We start from the raw sequence: 18,561 nt of genomic DNA on the forward strand, positions 1-18,561 counted from the left end.
CCTGTTCCCAGGAACCTCTCGTCTAATGGGGCTGATCTGGGTCCCAACTCTAAATCCTGTGCTGTTGAGGGTCTCCTTCCCTGTTCTTGCCCCAGAGTTAGGCACCCCAAAGATTCCACCAATTCCTGTATGGGCAACGTATACTTTAAAAAATTTATGGCTGGGTGTAGTGGCTCACACCTGTAATCCCAGCACTTTGAGAGGCCAAGCCGGGAGGATTGATTGAGTCCAGGAATTTGAGACCAACCCGGGCAACATGATGAAACTCCATTTCTACAAAAAATACAAAAATTGGCTGGCATGGTGGTACATGCCTATAGTCCCAGCTACTTGGGAGACTGAGGTTGGAGGATTGCTTGAGCCTGGGAGGTCATGGCTGCAGAGAGCTATGATCATGCCACTGCATTCCAGCCTGGGCAACAGAGCAAGACCCTGTCTCAGAGAAGAAACAAAAATTACTATTACCCCACCTACTTCTGAAAAAAGGATATGAGTCTATGGCTCACCAATAAAAAGCTTAAAGAGAATAAAACCAAAATCTATGAGTGTACGGGTAAAAGAGCCAAGCAGGATTGTGAACTCAGGGACATCAGGGTAGGGGAAGCTGCAGCAGTGACGGAGCACAGGGCTTTGCGGTGAGCTTCCTGGAAGTCAAGGTAAAGCAGAAACTGAGCTCATTTGCTTCCTAAAAACACCAGACATCAGGGAAACGTCCTTTCCCAGCTCTTGAGCTAGAAGAGGGTATTTGCTCAATGGGTCTTTCTAAAAGGGTCAAAGTACAGGCTGGTGAGAGGGGTCACCAGCGGCACAGAAACGCTCCCCCCTGCATTGCTGCCTCCCCATCGAGCCTCCTTGGCAGATAGGCAGCTCAGGCAGAGTCGCTTTGTAAAGGTTGTTCCAGAGGGCTCAGGCCAGGGCTGTGTGACATGACAGCAGCTCAGGGGGATTTGCTGTGGGGCTAACCCTGTCATACAGGGATGAGAGAGGTGTGCCACCCCAAGCTCACCCTCTGGGACATGACCCCCTGGACTGGCTGCTGAATTTGTGCAACAGCAGAGGAGTCACAGTTGATTTTCTGGCCCTGCCAGCACCTGCAGGGCAGGTGTTCTCTGTGACAGTTGAAAATAGGCCCATGCTCTTCACTCTTTCATCCAGCAAGTGCATTCCAGCTTGGACCAGGCCCTGACTGAGTACTGTGGGCACACTGGGCACCGTGGCACACGCAATGCCTGTGGTGGTAACTGCCCCCCAGAAAATAACCAGGTGCTGTGGGAGCCCAGAGGGAGACATGGGGATGATCAGGAAGCCTGGGGGTGGCAGGGAAGGCTTCCTGGCGGCAATGTGGGGACTGAGATTTGAAAAATGGAGAGAAGTTAGCCCAGTGGAAAAGGAGGGCAAGGACACCAGGTGGTGGGAACAGCATGCGTCCAGGCCTGGAGCCAGGACACTGTGTGCTAAGTTTGGGGAAGATGACGGAAGGAGATGCTGTGGGATGAGGTGGAAGGAGAGGGGGGCCAGCACAGGCGGTGCACACCTCACCACAGAGCATGGCTTCTACCCTGAAAGGGGAGGGAGGGCCGAGCAGGGACAGGAGGGACCAGGGTGACGTGGAGTGGGGAGAAGGCAGAGTCTACCTAGCTTCTGCCTGCATAGATGGCCTCCTGGCCTATGGGTTAAGCGTAGCCGACTCCTGCCTCCCAACCTGTTCACGTGACTGCTACTGGAGCTGTCTTCCTAGAGACACCTGAGGAGGACCAGAAACCATAACGAGGACGCCTTTTCACATCCTTCGCCTGGCAGGATCCTTCTCCCCATTTCATAGATGTGGAAACTGACCTCAAGATGACTGTTTTAAAGCTATGTGGGCCGGGGGCAGTGGCTCACACCTATAATGCCAGCACTTTGGGAGGCCAAAGCGAGCAGATCGCTTGAGCCCAGGAGTTCAAGATCAGCCTGAACAACGTGGCAAAACCCTGTCTCTGCAAATAATACAAAAATTAGCCAGGTTTGATTGCACATGCCTGTAGCCCCAGTTACTCTGGAGGCTGAAGTGGGAGGATCACCTGAGCTTGAGAAGTCGAGGCTGCAGTGAGCTGTGATCATACCACTGTACGACTGCAGCCTGGGCAATGGGAGTGAGACCCCATCTCAAGAAAAATAATAATAGTAATAGCTATATGGCTCCTCAATCAACCCAGGCTTGAACAGGATGAGGGGACTCGCCCACTATGGAGGGGTCCTTTCTTAGGCCTGGGCCCTTTTAACCTGTCTAGCCTGGCCCTCTGCCACATTCACCCTGGGGCTATGAGGAGGCCTTCAAGATGGGAGCCATGGCTATGTGGCCCCCTCCCTAGAGCAACAACAAGCACTGGCCTGCCATTAGCACCCTGGAGCCACCTGGGGGACTCCTCTGATGACAAACATTTGCCCCTGGACTGTCCTTCATGGCCTCTAGTCCTCTCTCCAGGGACCCCTGCACTGGGAGGCAGGACAACTTCCTTTCATGTCCCCAAGGCCACATGCCATGCCCCACTGACGTTTGTGGCACTCCCCAGTCTGATTCCAACCTCCTCCAGTCTTATTGTGCCCCCTGCTCTGACATCAGGCAAAGCCACTCACTGCATCCTCTAACAGGATACTCTCTGCCCAGCATGCCCTTACCCCCTCCCCACCCCCAGGCAGAGAGAACAGCAGAGGCAAAGGATGTGGGCAGGAGGGGTTATGTTTGCACAGTTGAGAGCAGCCTGTGTGTCTGGAACCCAGAAAGTAAGGGAAGCACCTAGTGTACGAGGGGAAGCTAGAGAGTCCATAGGAGGGACCTTGGTCATGGTTCCAAGAGCCAAGGATGGAAGATGTCATTTGTAGGGATTTAGTCTGCGAGTGGTGATCACATCTGCTCTGTAAAAAGCTCTCTATGGGAAGCAGTAGAGGAGGCAGGGAGACTCAGGAAGTGGCAATTGCAGGCGTCCAGGTGGGAGAGAGTTGTCCAGACTGGAGAGGTCTCAAAGCCCCTTGTCCAGGAACCTCTCTCTGACCCTCTACCCCACCACAGACTCATTGGGAGGATACAACAAGTGGTCATCATAAGGTACAATCAGAGGATCCCAGAGATGCCTGGCCCAGCTGAAGACAAACTTGAGCACTCATGAAAATAGGAACTGGATTACTCAACTGTACCCCCAGATCGTGGCCCAGGGTATTGTGTTTATCTGCTGAATTGATGGATGGGTACGTGGGTGGATGGGTGGGTGAATTGATGGTTGGGTGGGTGGATGGATGGATGGATGGATGGATGGATGGATGGACAAATGGAGAGATGGACAGATGGTAGGATGGATGGGTGGACAGATGCATAGTTGGATGATGAATAGGTAGCTGGGGGATGAATGGATGAATGGACAGATGGTCAGAGGGATGGATAGATAGGTTGATGGATGGATCCATGCATGGTAGAGGAACAGACAGATGGATGAGTGGATGCATGGGTGAACAGATGGTGGAATGGTGAATGGGTGGGTGGGTGGATGAATGGATGGATGGGTGGAGGGATGGGTAGATGGATGGTGGGTAGATGGCTGGAGCAGAGGCTCATGAAAGCATGTAGAGGCTGGCAACTGTCTGGTCTCAACCTTGGACTTTATTTTCCCAGCCCCTCCCACAGGCCCCTCTCTGTGCCCAGGTTCCAGATGCCACAAAATCTGGGCCATCCATCCCAACAGGAGCTGGCGTGTCTACTCAAAACAGGTTGGGGACAATGTAGTCGGTGTGGACACCATCAATCAGCCCTTCTCCGTTGTTGTGGACGAACCAGCAGACAACCTTCATGCCAATGCTGGCATCCTTTCTGTAATCTTTCTGGGAGCCTCTGGGGAAAGAGGAGAGATGCTGCAATACTTGGGGTGGGGAAGATGGGTGCCAGGCTTTCTGACCTGAGGTTGAAAAAGGGTGGGAAGTTGGCAATTCTAACAGCCCAGAATTCTTTGGTCAAGAATGAAGTTACATGATTACTCTTTCTCGGAAGCCAAGTTTGGGCTTTTTCTTGATTAGGAAGAGCCTGGTAGGGGCCAAGACCTCAAAGAGAAACAAGGGTACCCCACAGAAGACAAAAGCCCACCAGACTAATGTGCCTGGGCAGCGGGGGCTCCTTCCTCCTCTCGTTGCTGAGCAGGTGAGGGTGTTGGAGAAGTCTCCTCACCTAGTGACAGTCAGCTGATGGTTCTTCACCATCAATGTGGCATCTGGCTTTGTGGGGTCAGAGCCTGGCCGGATGTCAAAGACTTTAAAGTCAAAGGGTTGGAAGAATTGCCCTGGTAAGAAAAACATTCATGCTGTCAGCCCCTGGCCATTGCCACGGGCAACGTGGCTACTGGCCTTTTAGGGTTTATGCAAGGGCTGAATGGGGTGTTGTGAGCTGGGTACGGGATGGCTAGGAAGGCCTTGTGTATTTCTTTCCCATGCTGCTCTCAGGCCTGAACAGCCTGCAGTCTGAACACTTCATACCCAGCAGCCCATGCGTCTGTGCTGACATCCGGTGACTGTCCACCACGTAGAAGCCTAGAAAGTCACGGTGGACAGGATGTTTCTTCCACACCTGGTGTAGGACGACCACAAAGGTAACCCCATCTCCAAAGGAGACCACCATGTTCTTCTTCCTGTTGATCATCATGGATAGCCTACGAAAGGAGGCCAGAAAGTGGCTGTGGGGCCAGTGGCTGTGACACTGGGCATCTGACTCAAGGGTATCTTGTGTACAAGGCACCTGAGGGCCCACAGACTCTAGAAACTATCTCAGGAGTGTTGGAAAGAGGTTGCCTCATGCACACTGTCTCCCCTCCCGTGAGTGGATCCTTGTGTGTCTATAAGTGGGAAAGAGATGGCTGGCCTATGAGTTTGGAGGCCTGTGGTCCAGCCCCAGGTCAGTCACTGACTTCCTGAATGACACCGGGCAGGCTTCACACCTTCTCTGAGCCTCAGTGGGAGACTGTGGGGGATCTGAAGACAAGAGAGCTAAGAAGACGAGCAGCTACAGAAGAGGCAAAAAGGGGCCATTATCACCTAATGCCTTCACCCAACCAGCTGAACTGTGCAGCTACCAATTCTGGCTCTGACAGGGCCCCAGGGTTTGGTTGGGGGCCACTATGGTCACCCTCCCCTGTGGCAGGAGACTGGATTCTGGGGCCTCTGATCTTTCCTGTGACCTCCATGGGTCTCCTGTCCTGGGATTTGTCTAAATCCCTCAAGAACCTCCTTAGACCCTCAGCCTGTAGTCCACGTTGGAGACCTTGTAGGGGAGCTTACCCATCCTGCGTGACTGTGACTGTGTCCAGCCAGCTGAAAGTGCTCGGCACGGCCCTGTTCCACAGGGTGATCTTCTCCGTCGTCACCTCCACCTGGAAATCCATCTGAGCATTGGCAATGCCCAGTTTTCCAAAGTAAGTCTTTCTGGTCTTGGAGTCAGGGCTGCTTCTCTTGTCACCGACGATCTGCCCGTTAACTGTGAGGCCTGCCAGAGGGATGGGGCAGGGAGAGAGACCAGCGAGAACTCTGAGTCCAGATTGCCTTTAGGGGTGTGCCTTCCTCTTCAACCAGACTAGCTGAGCTAGGGCAGCAGAGTGGGGGCCACAAGAGAGACCAGGACTTCAGAGCCCAAGCCTGTTGTTTCCTAGACACTCTAGGTTTGGGTCATGCTGGAACATTGTGGGTCTGCCCCTTGCCTGGGCCAGGGAGTGTTGTTCAGAGAAAAACTATTCCCCAGACACAGGCTGGGTCCTACCCTAGGCCCAGGCCGCCCATTCACTCTAATCATCTCCCAATAGTGCTAGCATGCGGGGCTGAGTGAGCCTGTGGCCCTGGGCACTCCCCACCGTCAGGGGTTTCTTTGCATGTAAAGACGATGCCTTACTGGGCAGAGTGAAAACCTGGTCCATGTGCCTACCTGGTGGCACCCAAGCCCTCCCAGGAAGAGCCTCCTGGCCCCGGCCCTAGCCCATAAGCCTCACCTGTGACTGGGTCCTGAATAAGGCGCAGTACAGTGCCTGGGGCTTCATTGATGTTGAAGCAGAGGGCATCGTCTTTCTCTGGAACTTGGATGATGAAGTGGGGATCCCCATCCACTGGTGACACATTAGAGAAGGGGCTGACTCCCGGGGCCTCTCATCATACCTGGGGCCTCCCCCAGCCTTCTGGCCTCCATGGACTCAACTCCAAGACAGGCAGGAGCACATGCCCAAGCCCCTGAGCCTTCCCCGGGAGCAGCCGGGGACTCACCGTAGTAGTAGGGGTTTTGAGGAGGCTGGTAGCTGGCTGCAGATACAAGGAGAGAGGGGGCTGAGCTAAGCAAGTGGCCCTGGGAGGTGCCCGACGACCTCCATGGGCGTTCAGCTCATGTCCCTCCCCTTCCTGCTCTCTAATGCCATTGCCCTCCCACTCCTCAATCTCCTCAGGGCACATTGTCCATCTGCCTGTCCTGGAGGGCTGAGTGAGTAGCCACGGCGGAGGGACACGTGGCAGGGGCAGGCTCTAAGCAGTGGGCGGAGGGGCAGCCGCCAGCGTGTACTCACTCAGGTAGGACATCGCGGGGCTCACCGGTGTGGCTGAAAAGAAGCCAAAGGGCAGTCCTGAGCAGGGTCTAGGGGTTCCTTCTCCCCCAGCCCTGTCCTTTCTGCCTGTTTTAGTGCTGCTGGGCCCCAACACTGGCAGATACAGGTGGAGATGTGACCCCAAAGATTAGGCTTTAGAAATGGGGCACATCCAGGGAAGTCCTTTATGGGACTGGTGGCAATAGGATATGATTTTAATGTCGGGGCAGGGCTTTCTGATGTGGCTGAGATGCAAGCCATTAAGTCATCAGCTTCTTGAGTAATGCTTACAGCAAACATCTGCCCCACCCCTGGGCTTCCCACCGCCTAGTTGGGGTGAGTGAGGCACACGGCTGTCTGTTGCTTCTTAGTAGTAAACACCCACCCATACGTGCATATATGTACTCACATGCACCGGTACGTTTGTCAGGGCTATTCTGAGGGGAAAGTGATGGCCCAGTCCAAATGTGCCCTGCTTATAGATGGAGGTGGGGCAGGCCAGTAGCGGCTGGGGAGGCCCTGCCTAGTGGCAGGGAGTCTGTGAGGTTCCAGTTTTGTGGAGAGAGAGGCACAGAGGACTGTGATCCCCAGCAATCCCCAGCATGGGCACTGGGGCCAGACTGCCTTGACCTAAGTACCAGCTTGGCCATCTGCTGAGTCTGTGAGCAAATAGACTGAGCAAATTAACCCCTCTGTGCCCCAGTTTCCCCATTGTAAAATGGGGATCATAAAAGGACCCTCTCGGAGGGTTGCTACGGGATTAATGAAGTATAAACAACTGACATGCTAAATTGCTCATTTTTACAGGTCACAGATACTGTCATACTGCTTGTCTCTCCCTGGGCAAGGGAAGCCACTCCCAATTAACTTACAGGGATCCTCAGGCTCAGAGAGGGGCAGAGTCATGATTTGGCAATAGGGCTGGGCCTGAGCCCAGGTGTCCCAAGTGTGCCCCCATGGCTGGGGGTTCTATCTTGCTTGGAAAGGCCTCCTCAGTTCTCTCTTGTCTCCCTTCCATAATGTCCACCCCAGTGGCTGGCTAAAGCTTACCTTCTGCATCTGCAGGTGCAGCGAGGGAGGAAGAGGAGAAATGCATTAGAAGCCACAGGGCACTGGTGAGCAAGGACCAGGGCTGGCTGCGGGCCTCCCAGCAGCCAGCTGTTCCGCCACTGGGTGTCCCCTGGAACTAGGAGTTCCTGGAAGCCAGAGGCCTGGAAGCCAGAAGCTCTTTGCCTCCCATGTCTCCCAATGCCAATCCCCCACCACCACACACACACCCTGTGCCTAGGTGCAGTGGGCATTTGGGATCCCCCGTTGAGTAGTGCAGTCTGGGGTCTGGTTGAGGGGTCCCAGCCTCCAGCTCTCAGGGACTCTTCCCCTAACAGTCTCTAGGTGCCTGGTAGTCTGCTCCAGGCCTAACTTTCATATTGGAAGTGCTTCTTCTTGTCTAACTAAGCCCTTCCATGCTGCAGCCTCAGTCCTTTTCCTTGCAATGTCCCCTGAGCAGTGTGCCCCTTTACTCACATCCCTTTAGAGGTGCAGAGGCTCCTATTCACCCCATACCCCACTGTCCATACAGACTGCTTCACGCTGCACCCCACTCTCCCCAGCCCGTGGCCAGTTTTCCTTCAGATGTCCCACTTCAGCAGGTCTGGGTCTCCCCAGCCTGGCCCACTCCTCCACTGGACACTCAGGGATGCTGTCCAGCGCAGGGTCCTAGAGGGAGGCCTCCGGGTTCCGGCCTCCATCCCTATCCCCACCTTCCCCAGGCTTGTCGGCGATGGCCCTCTCATCCTCGTTGTCCTCAGGCTTGGTCACCACCATGGAGGTCAGTGGAGTCACAAAGTGATACTTGAGGGACAGGTCCAGGGCCTGGGCCGTGAGGTTCTCCTTCTCCTCGCCATGGGCGTTCTTGCTGTGAGGAGGGGCCAGTCAGGAGGACAGCCTGGAGAGCAGCATCCTGCCCGCTTCCCCTGCACTGGAGCGCTGGACGCAGCTGGGGATCCCCACTCCACCTACCCCAGGGTACAGCCCAGTTGGGCTCAGAGAAGACTGGCTCACAACTCCCTGGGACATGTGAACAAGCCCTGTTTCCTCACTGGGCCTTGATTTCCCCATGTATAAAACATAAGGGCCGGCTGGGCATGGTGGCTCACACCTGTAATCCCAGCACTTTAGGAGGCTGAGGCGGGTGAATCACCTGAGGTCAGGAGTTCGAGACAAGCCTGGCCAACATGGTGAAACCCCGTCTCTTACTAAAAATGCAAAAATTAGCCAGGCGTGGTGGTGCATGCCTGTAATCCCAGCTACTCGGGAGGCTGAGGCAGGAGAATTGCTTGAACCCAGGAGGCGGAGGTTGTAGTGAGCTGAGATCGCGCCATTGCATTCCAGCCTGGGTGACAGAACGAGACCCCATCTCAAAAATAAATAAATAAATAAAATAAGGGGCTACAACAGCCACTCGCAATGGTGTCCATGTGCAGAGTACTCAGCTAGATTGTGTACTAAAGGCTCCGCAGGCTAATCCCACCCACACCTACACAACCTTCTCAGTGGGTCAGTGTTGACCCTCAGCTCTGCCCTCTGAACACTGAGGGCTGGGATCCCAGCCTTCAGTTCTGCTCAGTCTCACCACCCCTGGGCCATGCCCAGTGTGGGGAGCAGGGTGCTGAGGACCCCCTTATCCCAGGGCACTCCCAGGCTGCTGGCCACGGAGCTTGCCTGCTTGAGCCTTGGGGCTGCCAGGATGGGGAGTGGCGGCCTGGGGTTCCTTACAGGCTGCTCTACAGACAGTTCCTGGACTGGGCCAAGAAGAGGGCAGCACCACTGGGACTGCGCACTGGGGTGCCCTTCTGTTGGAGCCCAGCCAGGGGTAGGCACAGGTGGGGGCTGGGGCCCTGCTCACCGCTTCTCCAGCAGCTGCTCGATGGTGAGGTAGGCCCAGAGCCGCTCAATGTAATTCCCGAAGATGTAGTCCCGCTCCTGCAGGGCCTTCTCCATCTCCTTCATGTCCACCTCCTCTGTGAAGGTCAGGTCGTTGGCGGCCTGGGGTGGGGGTGGAAGGAGGCAAGGGGCTGGAGGCCTGGGTGGGTCAGGTTCAGGGGCCACCACTCCTGGACCTTCACGAGGCCAGAGCCCCACCACTGCTGATACCCCATCCCCAGCACATTTCCAGGCCCTGTCCGCACTCACCCCATGGCCCTTCACATCCGCCTTAAAGCTGTTGACGTCCTCGCCCACCAGGTGCCCAGCCACCACAATCTCAGAGCCGTCATAGAAGTGCTGGTAAGTGTTCTGCGTGAGGCCCAGGATGGCATTCTCGGGGTACTCCATCTCCACGCCTGTCAGCAGTGGGTTGGCCACCTCCTCATAGAAGCCCTGAAGTTCAAACAGGGCCGGTCATCTCAAGCCCCAGGTGAGGCTCCCACCGATGCTGCAGCTAGGCATCCGCGCCCCAGGGCTGGGCCCGTCTTGGCTCCTAATGCTCACTCTGCCTGTCCCTGACTGCATCCTTTAGTCTGTGGGGGCCGCCCCACCGCAACTCCCTGCTCCCAGGTAGACACAAGGAAGACTAGAAACAACAGTTTTAGAAGTATTTCCTATTAAAAAAAGAAACATGAAAGGACAGAGTTCTTGGCACAAAGAAAGTATTTAAGGAATGTCTATTGGAATGAAAGCAAGAAGGAGAAAAGGAAGTAAAGAGAGGCAGATGAGAAGGTGATGTGTACATGAGCGCAGAGATCCGGAGACAGAGGAGGGAAGGGATGGGGTGGCTGCCCTGCAGAGGTGGAGATGCCGTTACCTGCCTAAAGAAGGAACAAAATTGCCAGATTCAGCAAATACAAAGATAGGACATGCAGCTACACTGAAGGTCAAATAAACAATGAGTAATTTTTTAGTGTAGGTATGTCTGTTATGGGTTGAATAGTGTACTCCTAAAATTCAAACTTATTTGGAGACAGGGTCTACAAAATAAGGTCATGAGTGTGGGCCCCAATCCAATATGATTGATGTCCTTATTAAAAGGGGAGTTGGACACAGACATCCAGAGGGAAGACGTGTGCAGACACAGGGAGAAGACAGCCATTGATAAGCCATGGAGAAAAGGAAAGAGGCCTAGAACAGATCTGCCCTCATAACCCTCAGAAGGAACCAACCCACTGCCACATGGATCTAGGACGTCCAGGCTCTGGAACTGGGAGACAATATGTTTCTCTCATTGAAGCCACTTGGTACTTAGGGATGGCAGCCACAGTACACTAATATGAAGTCCTGTGCAATACTTCGGGCATACTTACACTACAAAAATTCGTTATTTATCAGAAATTCATATTGAACCAGATGTCCTATGTTTGCTCTGATAATCCTACTGAAGAAGCAGGCCTGTTGTGTAGCCCAAGGACAAAATCAGAATCCTTATTGATGGGTAAGAGATAGTCAGAGGTGGATTTTGACCCAAGAGGAAGCTCTTCCTAATAACTAAAACTGTCACCTTATGGAGCAGCTGTCTGAGGAAGTAGTGAGCTCCTTATGCCTGGAAGTGTGCAAGACAAGGTGTACCTGCAACTGCAGATCGGCATCGGAGTCCTCATAAATGCGCCGGGCAAACCCATGGTTCTCCAGGGCCATGTTCTCCAGGAAGTTATAATTCAGATTATTGCCAAAGCCCAGGTTATACAAGGGGAACTTGCCCCCGATGGCGTTCCGCACATTCTCTTGGATTTTTTCAGGTCTGCTCTCACCTGTTGGAGAAAGGGGTATTCATAGTCCCCAGGGCTGGGGCTGGTCTAGACCAGCTGTGTCTGGGGAGACCGGACTCCTGCACATGCAGAGTTGGTGGAGTCACAACCAGGAGCCCTTGTGGGGCAGATGGTGGAGAGCCCTGGCAAAGAGAGGCAGGACCCTGCCCTTGAGGGAAGGGAGAGGCAGACCACAGAGAACCCAGGGAAGAGCTACCTCAGGTTTTCCAACGAGCCAGCTACAGAGCCAGGAGCAACAGCCAAGTGCTCCAGCCCTAGCTCAAAGCCATGCCCATGCTCCTCACCAACATTGGCATCCCCATCAGTCAGCATGATGACGATGGAGGTGCTCCTCTCCGGGACTCTGTGCTCCTCTCGGGCCTTGTTCAGCATACTGATGCCCCTCAGCAGCCCATCATTGATGTTGGTCACTGGGACACAGACAGACAGCACCGTGGGAGGGTGTCCTCAGGGTGCCAGTGTGCAGAAAGGCTGGAGCGGAGGAGGCTGGGACAGCCGGCCCCACTCATGTGCCCAAGAACCCTATCTGCCAGCCCATGGTGGTACTCAGCAAACAATGAATGAACCAGCGCGTGAACAAACAAACAACTTCCACTTTCAAATGGGGATGAAAGGGTTGCCAGAAGATGAGAAGCACATGGTGATTGTGAAAGCCCTTTGGCAAACAGTTGGACGGACTCCCAGCCCCTCTTGCTGGGAGGAGAGGGGAGTGTGTAGACATCATGTGTCATATTCCATATGAAACAGGGCCAAGAAGAAGGGTTCTCTGTGGCCTTATCTTGCTGGGACTTGTGAGATACCAGGATCATGGATTAGAAACAGAAAGAATGAGTTTCCCTGGACCACAGAGAAGACAACCGATATCCTGTCTTCAAGCCTGAGGACCATCCACTTCCACCTCTACCCCAGCTCGGATCTTCAGGACCTGAGACCAGCAGAGTCCCTGCCCTAAGAGGGGGGTTGCAGGCTGCTCAGGGACAGAGGGAGGCACCACTAGAGCACATGGGCTCTGGCTCTGCTCTTACTTCCTTTATCCTCCATGCTCTTCACAAACGTCCTGGCCTCCTGGAGGTTCTCGGGCGTGGCCTGGACTAAGTGCTCTTTCCATGTGGACACATCTCCACTGAACAGGATGAAATTCAGATAGTCTTCCTCCTTCATATCTTCCAGGATTCTGAGAAGGGCCTCCTTTGTCTGGAGGAGAGAGAGGGACAAAGAGCTGGGAGAAGCCGCAGCAGAGAGTGAAGTCCCTTCTCAGCTCAGCAGGCGGTGCAGCCCACGCCATCTGCACCAGCGAGCTCTGCCTGAGGCTTGCCACAGAAGCGGGCAGAGGCCGTGAGCCTTCTCTTATCCTGTCTCCTTTCTCCTCATTCACCACAAGGATCAGCTTTTTCCACTTAAAAAAAAAATCTCCTCTACTCCCTACTCCCCCGAGCCCTGGCTGTGCCACTGGGGCTGATTACCTGCTCTAATTTCCGACCAGCCATGGAGCCGCTGATATCAATCACGAAGGCCACATTCTTAGGCACCACTGGAAGGCCTTGCGGTGCAAAGAAGTGCACGAAGTAGCCATTGACTATCTGGAAAGTGGGGAGAGAGATGGAGGCCAGTGTCCTTTTAGCAACACCACATTGACTATTCTTGCAGGTAGAAGTCAGACATTTACCAGCCCAAGAAAAAGACGTTACTATCCCACCCTCTAGGGGGTGCTGCACCAGGCTCTAGGCCATCAGCGGTCCCATATCCTATAGGAAAACAGCCTTGGGCTGAGGACCCAGGGTGATGGCACTAGATGCAGCTGCAGACTCTCCCCACCAGCCCTCGCCCCACCGTGATGATGAATCGGCCAGCCTGGGTACCTGCACGTTGCCAGGAGATTCTCTGTTCACGTCATAGGTGATGGTGAAATCTCCATTGAGGAGGGAGTCTGTACAGGTTGGGCATGAACGCTGTTGGTCTAAGCTGGGCTTGAAGGACACATGGCCCTAAGGGATGGAGATGAAAGACCTTGCTCAGCTCGGCCAGGGCCTGCCCACTGGCAGACCTCAGTCCTTAGCTGAGGGAGCAGAGGTACAGCCTCACAGGGAGGATCCCTTAGCAGCACAGAAGCTAGCAAGAGCTGGAGGCCTGGGCCTCCCTGCCTGCCAGCGGCGTGCTCTGCAGCTCCCAGGACTCACTGGAAGGCACTGTTTACCATTCTCCAGCCGTTCTGAGCACTGCTCTTCCCCTTGGAGATCAGGGCTCCTGGCGGGGCACAGGCCTTGTCTGATTCAGCTTCCAGCTCCCTTTGTCTTGGCCTCACACACCCATTAGCCCAGCCTACCTTGGAGCTCAGCACTGAGAAGCTACTTAGGAAAGGGGTAGCTTCCCATTAAAAGGAATTTCTTGTAGGGTGGTTTGGAATGTTGCTGTGTGGGTGCCAAGAGGAGGGGAGGGAGAAAGGAGGAGAATGGGGAGAAGGAGGGTCCCTGGGCAGGATGTGGTCCTGCAGAAGCCAGCAGTCCTCTGAGTGTGTGCCCCTCGGGCCTCGCCCTAGAAGTCGTGGATAACTGGTTTGTTGTTTATACAAACATTTATTCACCCACTGTTCACAGCCATTAAGGCCCCTGGAACAGCTGGGAGCCTTGGGGACTGGAGCCAACCAGCCAGCACCAAGAATGAAGTTCTCTTTAGTCTTTCACCCCTCATTGTGGAGTCAGTAGATCTAAATGACTCCCTTGGGCCTCAGCCTCTGGGCCTGTAAAACAGGGAAGATAAGCCCTGCCCTGTCCATTTCCCAAGGGGGAACGGGACCAGGCTTTGTAAATGGCTCCTCTGGTAGGTCATGGTCAGCAGCCCCTGCCCTCAGCATCCTCGCTCCCAACCCCAGTGGGAAAGGAGGGAGGTGATAGTTGAAGATTGATCCCCACCCCCACCCCAACACATGCATGCTTGCAGCAGCTACGCCCTGGGCTGCAGGCTTGTTCTGCTGGGGTCAGTGTTCCTGTCCCCTGCCCCGCCAGGTCTGAGAGACATCTACATCACCTTTTTCCCTGAGAAGGACTTGGTGAGGGCGCTTCCCAGGAGGTCATTGGTGATGAACGAGGCCTCAGCATCCAGCATGCTGATTCCCTGAGGCTCAAAGATGTCTACATCAATCTGAAATGGCCAAAGTAAGGAGATGCCACTTAGTGACCACAGAGGCCAGTTCCCAGAACAAGGCCAATGGGAATGAGATGGGTCTGCGGTGATGCAGGGACCCTCTGCGACAGTGCTGAGGGCGAAGCCTGGTGTCTCCCACTGGGAAAGTGACCACAGGGGCTTGGAGAAGAGTATGCTGATCCTGAGGTGTTACCACCGCCTGCCATATGCACCCGAAATTCCACCACTGACGCTTTTCCTTTGGCTTTCAGCTTTGAGGTAGGAAAAAATGCCCATGTGCCCAGTGAGAAGCCTTACAGAGGCACTTGCTGGTGTTGCCCTAGAGGGCCCAGCAGGGAATCTGCATCTGTGGAGTCCGTCCCAGCCTCTTCCCCTCGCCCCTAGATGCTGGGGTCAGAACCACTGAATTCCTCCAGCCTTCCCAGCCAAGGGAGGGGGATGCGGTGAGGCAGAACTTTTGCGTTTTTGACCCCCGTCTGAGACTGCCCCATGGGCCAGTTCCTGCATCCCGCTGCTGTCCCCCCAGGGCTGCAGGGGCGGTTGATTACCTCGAAGTGTTTGATCAGTTGCTTAGGCTGGACCTTGAGGTACATCTCGTACTTGCCCTTGTGCCTCTTCAGGAGCTCCTCGTAGGTTAGTTCAAAGGTGACTTTGCTGCCTGCAGCCACGTTGACTGAGACGGTGAACTTCTCCAGCTTCCTCCCAGAGGCCCTGAACAGGGTTCGAGATGGTGACTCCCTCAAAGACTGCAGGAGCCCACCCTTCCGTGGCCCTCGGCCCCAGGCCCAGCCCTTTGGTGAGGGAGATCCCTAACTGTTCTGAGCCTCGCTTGCCTCAGCCTCAACATGAGATAATGGCAAAATCATGGGCACATTTTGCTATAACAATAATAATAGCTGTTGTTGCTGTTTGTAGCCCTGAAGGCCCTTGAATCCCAGACATTCTCCCCAAGGCCTGGGAGTCCATGCTTACTTGACCAAGCCAGCCGTCTTGCCCTGGGATACAGCCTTTTCATACTGCTTCTTGGCAACTTCCTTCTCCTTGACATTCCCAGGGTAGGTAACGCCGTCGATGGTCCTGCAGGGAAAGAGAGTTGGGGGTGGGGGATCACACTGGGCCAGACCGCCGTTCCCGAGCCCAGAGCCAACAGCCATGGTGGTACCCACAAGGTGAAGTTGGTGATGAAGGCTGTCTTGGGCAGCTCCACATCAAAGGAAACCTCCTTGGCTGTGTCTGCACGGTTGACCGCTCTTGTGGTGACAACATTGTGAGCAAAACGGGAGGTCACCTTGGAGTTGATTTTGGTACTGTAGACCTCGACGCCATTGGCCACCTTTGGGGAGGTGGGTGGAGAATCAGCCAGACTGGGACACTCTAGAACCAGGTTTGTAACCCAGCCACCTCCCTTGCAAACTCCCTTGCAGGCTCTGAGGCCCCTGCCCAGCACACAACCCTCATCCTGCAGGTCTCCTACATTGGAAGACTTGGCGGCATCCCCAGTCTCCATGTTCTGGCGGCCACCATTATTTGGATGCTTGTCCTGCCTCCTCAACTCTACGATCTGTTTACACACTGCTGCAGCCAGTGAGAGCTTGCCCTCCCGGGTCCTGTCACCCTGAGCTCCAGCCATGCCCGGGACACTGGCTCTGGAGCACCTGCCCCTGGCTCTTCCTGCTCATCCTCCACACCTCACACTCCCTCAAGCACACAGCCCAGCCCACCTCCTAGGTCTTTAGGTAATTGCCTCATTCTGTCTCCCAAAAAGGAACGGATTTCCTGTGCCAAGGGAAGTCTCCAGACACCCTCTTTCCAATAGGGGTGTTGGATTTTGAGAGGCTCTAGGGAGGTGTTCCAGCCCCTCCCCCTAGGGATATAAAGATGCTTCGTGAGGGTGTGGCAGGGACCGCATCACAGAGCCAGGTACCAGCAAGTGCTAAGGAAGTGTCTGCAGAAGGAAGCGATGCCGGTAAGGGGCCCTCTTGGGCTACATCCTGTGCGGTTGGAGAGGTTGCCATTCTGTGGTGTGCTCTTTCCCAGGAGTCCTGCGCCGTTGGAGGCTGCCAGGGCAGGGGGCCATTAGCTGTTTGCCAGCTGTGAGGAGTCTGCTGTTATGGCCTACACCTTCAGCGGTTGGGCAACCAGCTCCATCCTTCCCTGCCCCACTGGGTCCCACCCCCTGGTGAAAGTTCTCACCCCTTCCGGGAGGCTCCGTTTCTGAAAAAACAAAAACAAACACAAACAGAGAAATCAAGCCAAGGCCAACGCCAAGGCCTCATGGCCTGGGAGGCTCTGGGCTGAGACCAGGGATACAGTGGTGCCCTGCCTCCCACACACCTGAGTGGCCCCCGGACATAGGGCCCTCCAGAGCCACATGTCAGAGTAGGAAGAACTCTGAATAGATGGGGAAACTGAGGCCCAGAGAAGGGCAGGTCTCCAGGTTACCAGGAGAGCAGGGCAGGGGGAACTGAACCCAGAGCTCTCTTCACACCCCACTTGCCCCACCTCATTCTATCTCCCATTCTGCCTTTTCCCTGCCCCCAGGCCCCTTTAGGCCTCCTTCCAGAGTACCCCTACCCCCGCCACACCCCACAGGGCTCAACTCAGTGTTTTGTAGAGGTCACACTCGTCTGAGACTTGAACTTTCATTGCCCCTCAGTGAAGTGCACAGTTCATGGTGCATCACTCTTTTGACAGGTGGGGAAGCTGAGGCCCAGGGAGTTTTAAGAGCCTTCCCAGGGTTAGACAGCAGGTTAGCATAGGCCTCAGCTGGAGCCCAGTTCTCTCAGTGTCCACACTACTCCCAGCGGCTTAGTGCCCAGCCCTCTGCCTCCTCTTCACTCCTCTTCTCTCAGAGGCCTTGCCCAGCATGGTGTCTTTGCCCATTCTACACCAAGACTCAGATGGCAAAGAGGGGGCAGACTTACCCCAAGCAGCAGAAAGGGGCTTCTCGGGAAGCCAGAGGCTGCCAAGCCAGAGAGCAGAGCCAAGATGAGACAGGGCCACCACGCAGATGCCATTGCTGAATACTCAGGCCTGGCCCACGCTCCTTATATGAGCAAGCCTGGTGTTTTCCAAGCAGGGTCAGTGACCTGCAGTGGGGGTGGGAGGAGTGGAGGCAGGAAGGGCCTCCGGGAAGCTGGGCATGGGTGGAATGACCGGTCCCTCGACGTGTCTGTCTGACGAAGCCCTGGTGGGTCTTGCCAACAGTGTTGGGGCTTCATTCCTGAGAGACCAGAGGACTTGGAAGAGGCTCCCAGGAAAGCGGAAGCTGTGTGCCAACAAATGGACCCTGGGACTCCCTGTCGTGGGTGATGGAGATGGGGTGTGGGGTTGCATTTAGAGCAAAGGGCATCTCAGCATTGTTGCCTCTTATCCCTACCACTGGGACTGCCTCTCTCTGGCCTCCTGGATTGCAGCCCCTCCCTTCTTGAGGCAGCCAGGGCATGAAACTAGACTGTCACCTGCAGGCTGGGACCTCCACAGTGAAACCCCTCTCTCACTACCCTTCTATGGCTCCCAAGGCCCCAGGGAAAGGACACATGATGATCCCAGCAGCCCAGCTCTCTCTGTGATCTGACCCCAGCTTGCTTTTCTGAGTTTACTCTCTTGCACCAGCACACCCTCCCCTTCTGCATATATCACATCTTTCATCTCCCTGCCAGCCCCAGTGCCTCCCCTCCAGGACCCTTCCCCCGCCATCCCCTAGAGGACTATGGGACATCCCTGCTCCAAGCCCCAAGTCCCCTGAGGGCCTGCTTTGTCATGACCTTATGTTGAGGTCGGTGTGCTCAGATCTGCCTGCCCCCTCTGCACCCAGAGCTCCTGGGAGCTGAACCATGTCATGTTTCCCTCTGTGCTTCCAGGACCCAGCCAGGGACTTGGCTGCCCTCAGCCTTTTGGGGAGTCATTGCCCTAAAAGTCTGTAGTGAGGCTGGGCTCCAGCTTCCACAACAACAGGAACTTTAGAGGCAGGACCTGGTCTCAGTGGGGGCTGGGACCTCCTGAGCCATCCCAGGACCCTGCCAGCCTAGCCCCTTCAGGGCAGCTGTTGCACGCCCACCATAGCCATGGCTTCTCTGAGC

At 55.1% G+C, this 18,561-nt stretch overlaps 1 protein-coding gene across 1 annotated transcript; it reads right to left on the bottom strand.

The window, feature by feature from the left end:
• Nucleotides 1–3,617: 3,617 nt before the first annotated feature.
• Nucleotides 3,618–18,049, bottom strand: ITIH3 (inter-alpha-trypsin inhibitor heavy chain 3). Its single transcript, XM_003894301.4, has 22 exons — nt 17,404–18,049; nt 16,673–16,693; nt 15,646–15,812; nt 15,452–15,556; nt 15,028–15,190; nt 14,363–14,476; nt 13,198–13,323; nt 12,802–12,918; nt 12,364–12,532; nt 11,623–11,748; nt 11,139–11,320; nt 9,771–9,956; nt 9,484–9,623; nt 8,339–8,493; nt 7,629–7,637; nt 6,561–6,593; nt 6,268–6,303; nt 6,000–6,113; nt 5,299–5,503; nt 4,501–4,673; nt 4,196–4,307; nt 3,618–3,865 (listed from the first exon to the last, which is right to left on the bottom strand). The coding sequence occupies exons 1-22, from the start codon at nt 17,494–17,496 to the stop codon at nt 3,736–3,738; spliced, it is 2,676 nt and encodes an 891-aa protein (XP_003894350.1). The 5' UTR covers nt 17,497–18,049; the 3' UTR covers nt 3,618–3,735.
• Between the last annotated feature and the right edge of the window lie 512 nt (nt 18,050–18,561).

This window comes from Papio anubis, chromosome 2 (genome assembly GCF_008728515.1).
Source record: "Papio anubis isolate 15944 chromosome 2, Panubis1.0, whole genome shotgun sequence".
Taxonomy (NCBI): Eukaryota; Metazoa; Chordata; class Mammalia; order Primates; family Cercopithecidae; genus Papio; species Papio anubis.

Coding starts and splice junctions, on each gene's coding strand:
- ITIH3 (XM_003894301.4), bottom strand. CDS start 17,496: ATGGCATCTGCGTGGTGGCCCTGTCTCATCTTGGCTCTGCTCTCTGGC. Junction 9,957..11,138: donor ATGCCGATCTGCAGTTGCAG/GTACACCTTGTC, acceptor TTTGAACTTCAG/GGCTTCTATGAGGAGGTGGC. Junction 8,494..9,483: donor GAGCAGCTGCTGGAGAAGCG/GTGAGCAGGGCC, acceptor CCCTCCTCACAG/CAAGAACGCCCATGGCGAGG.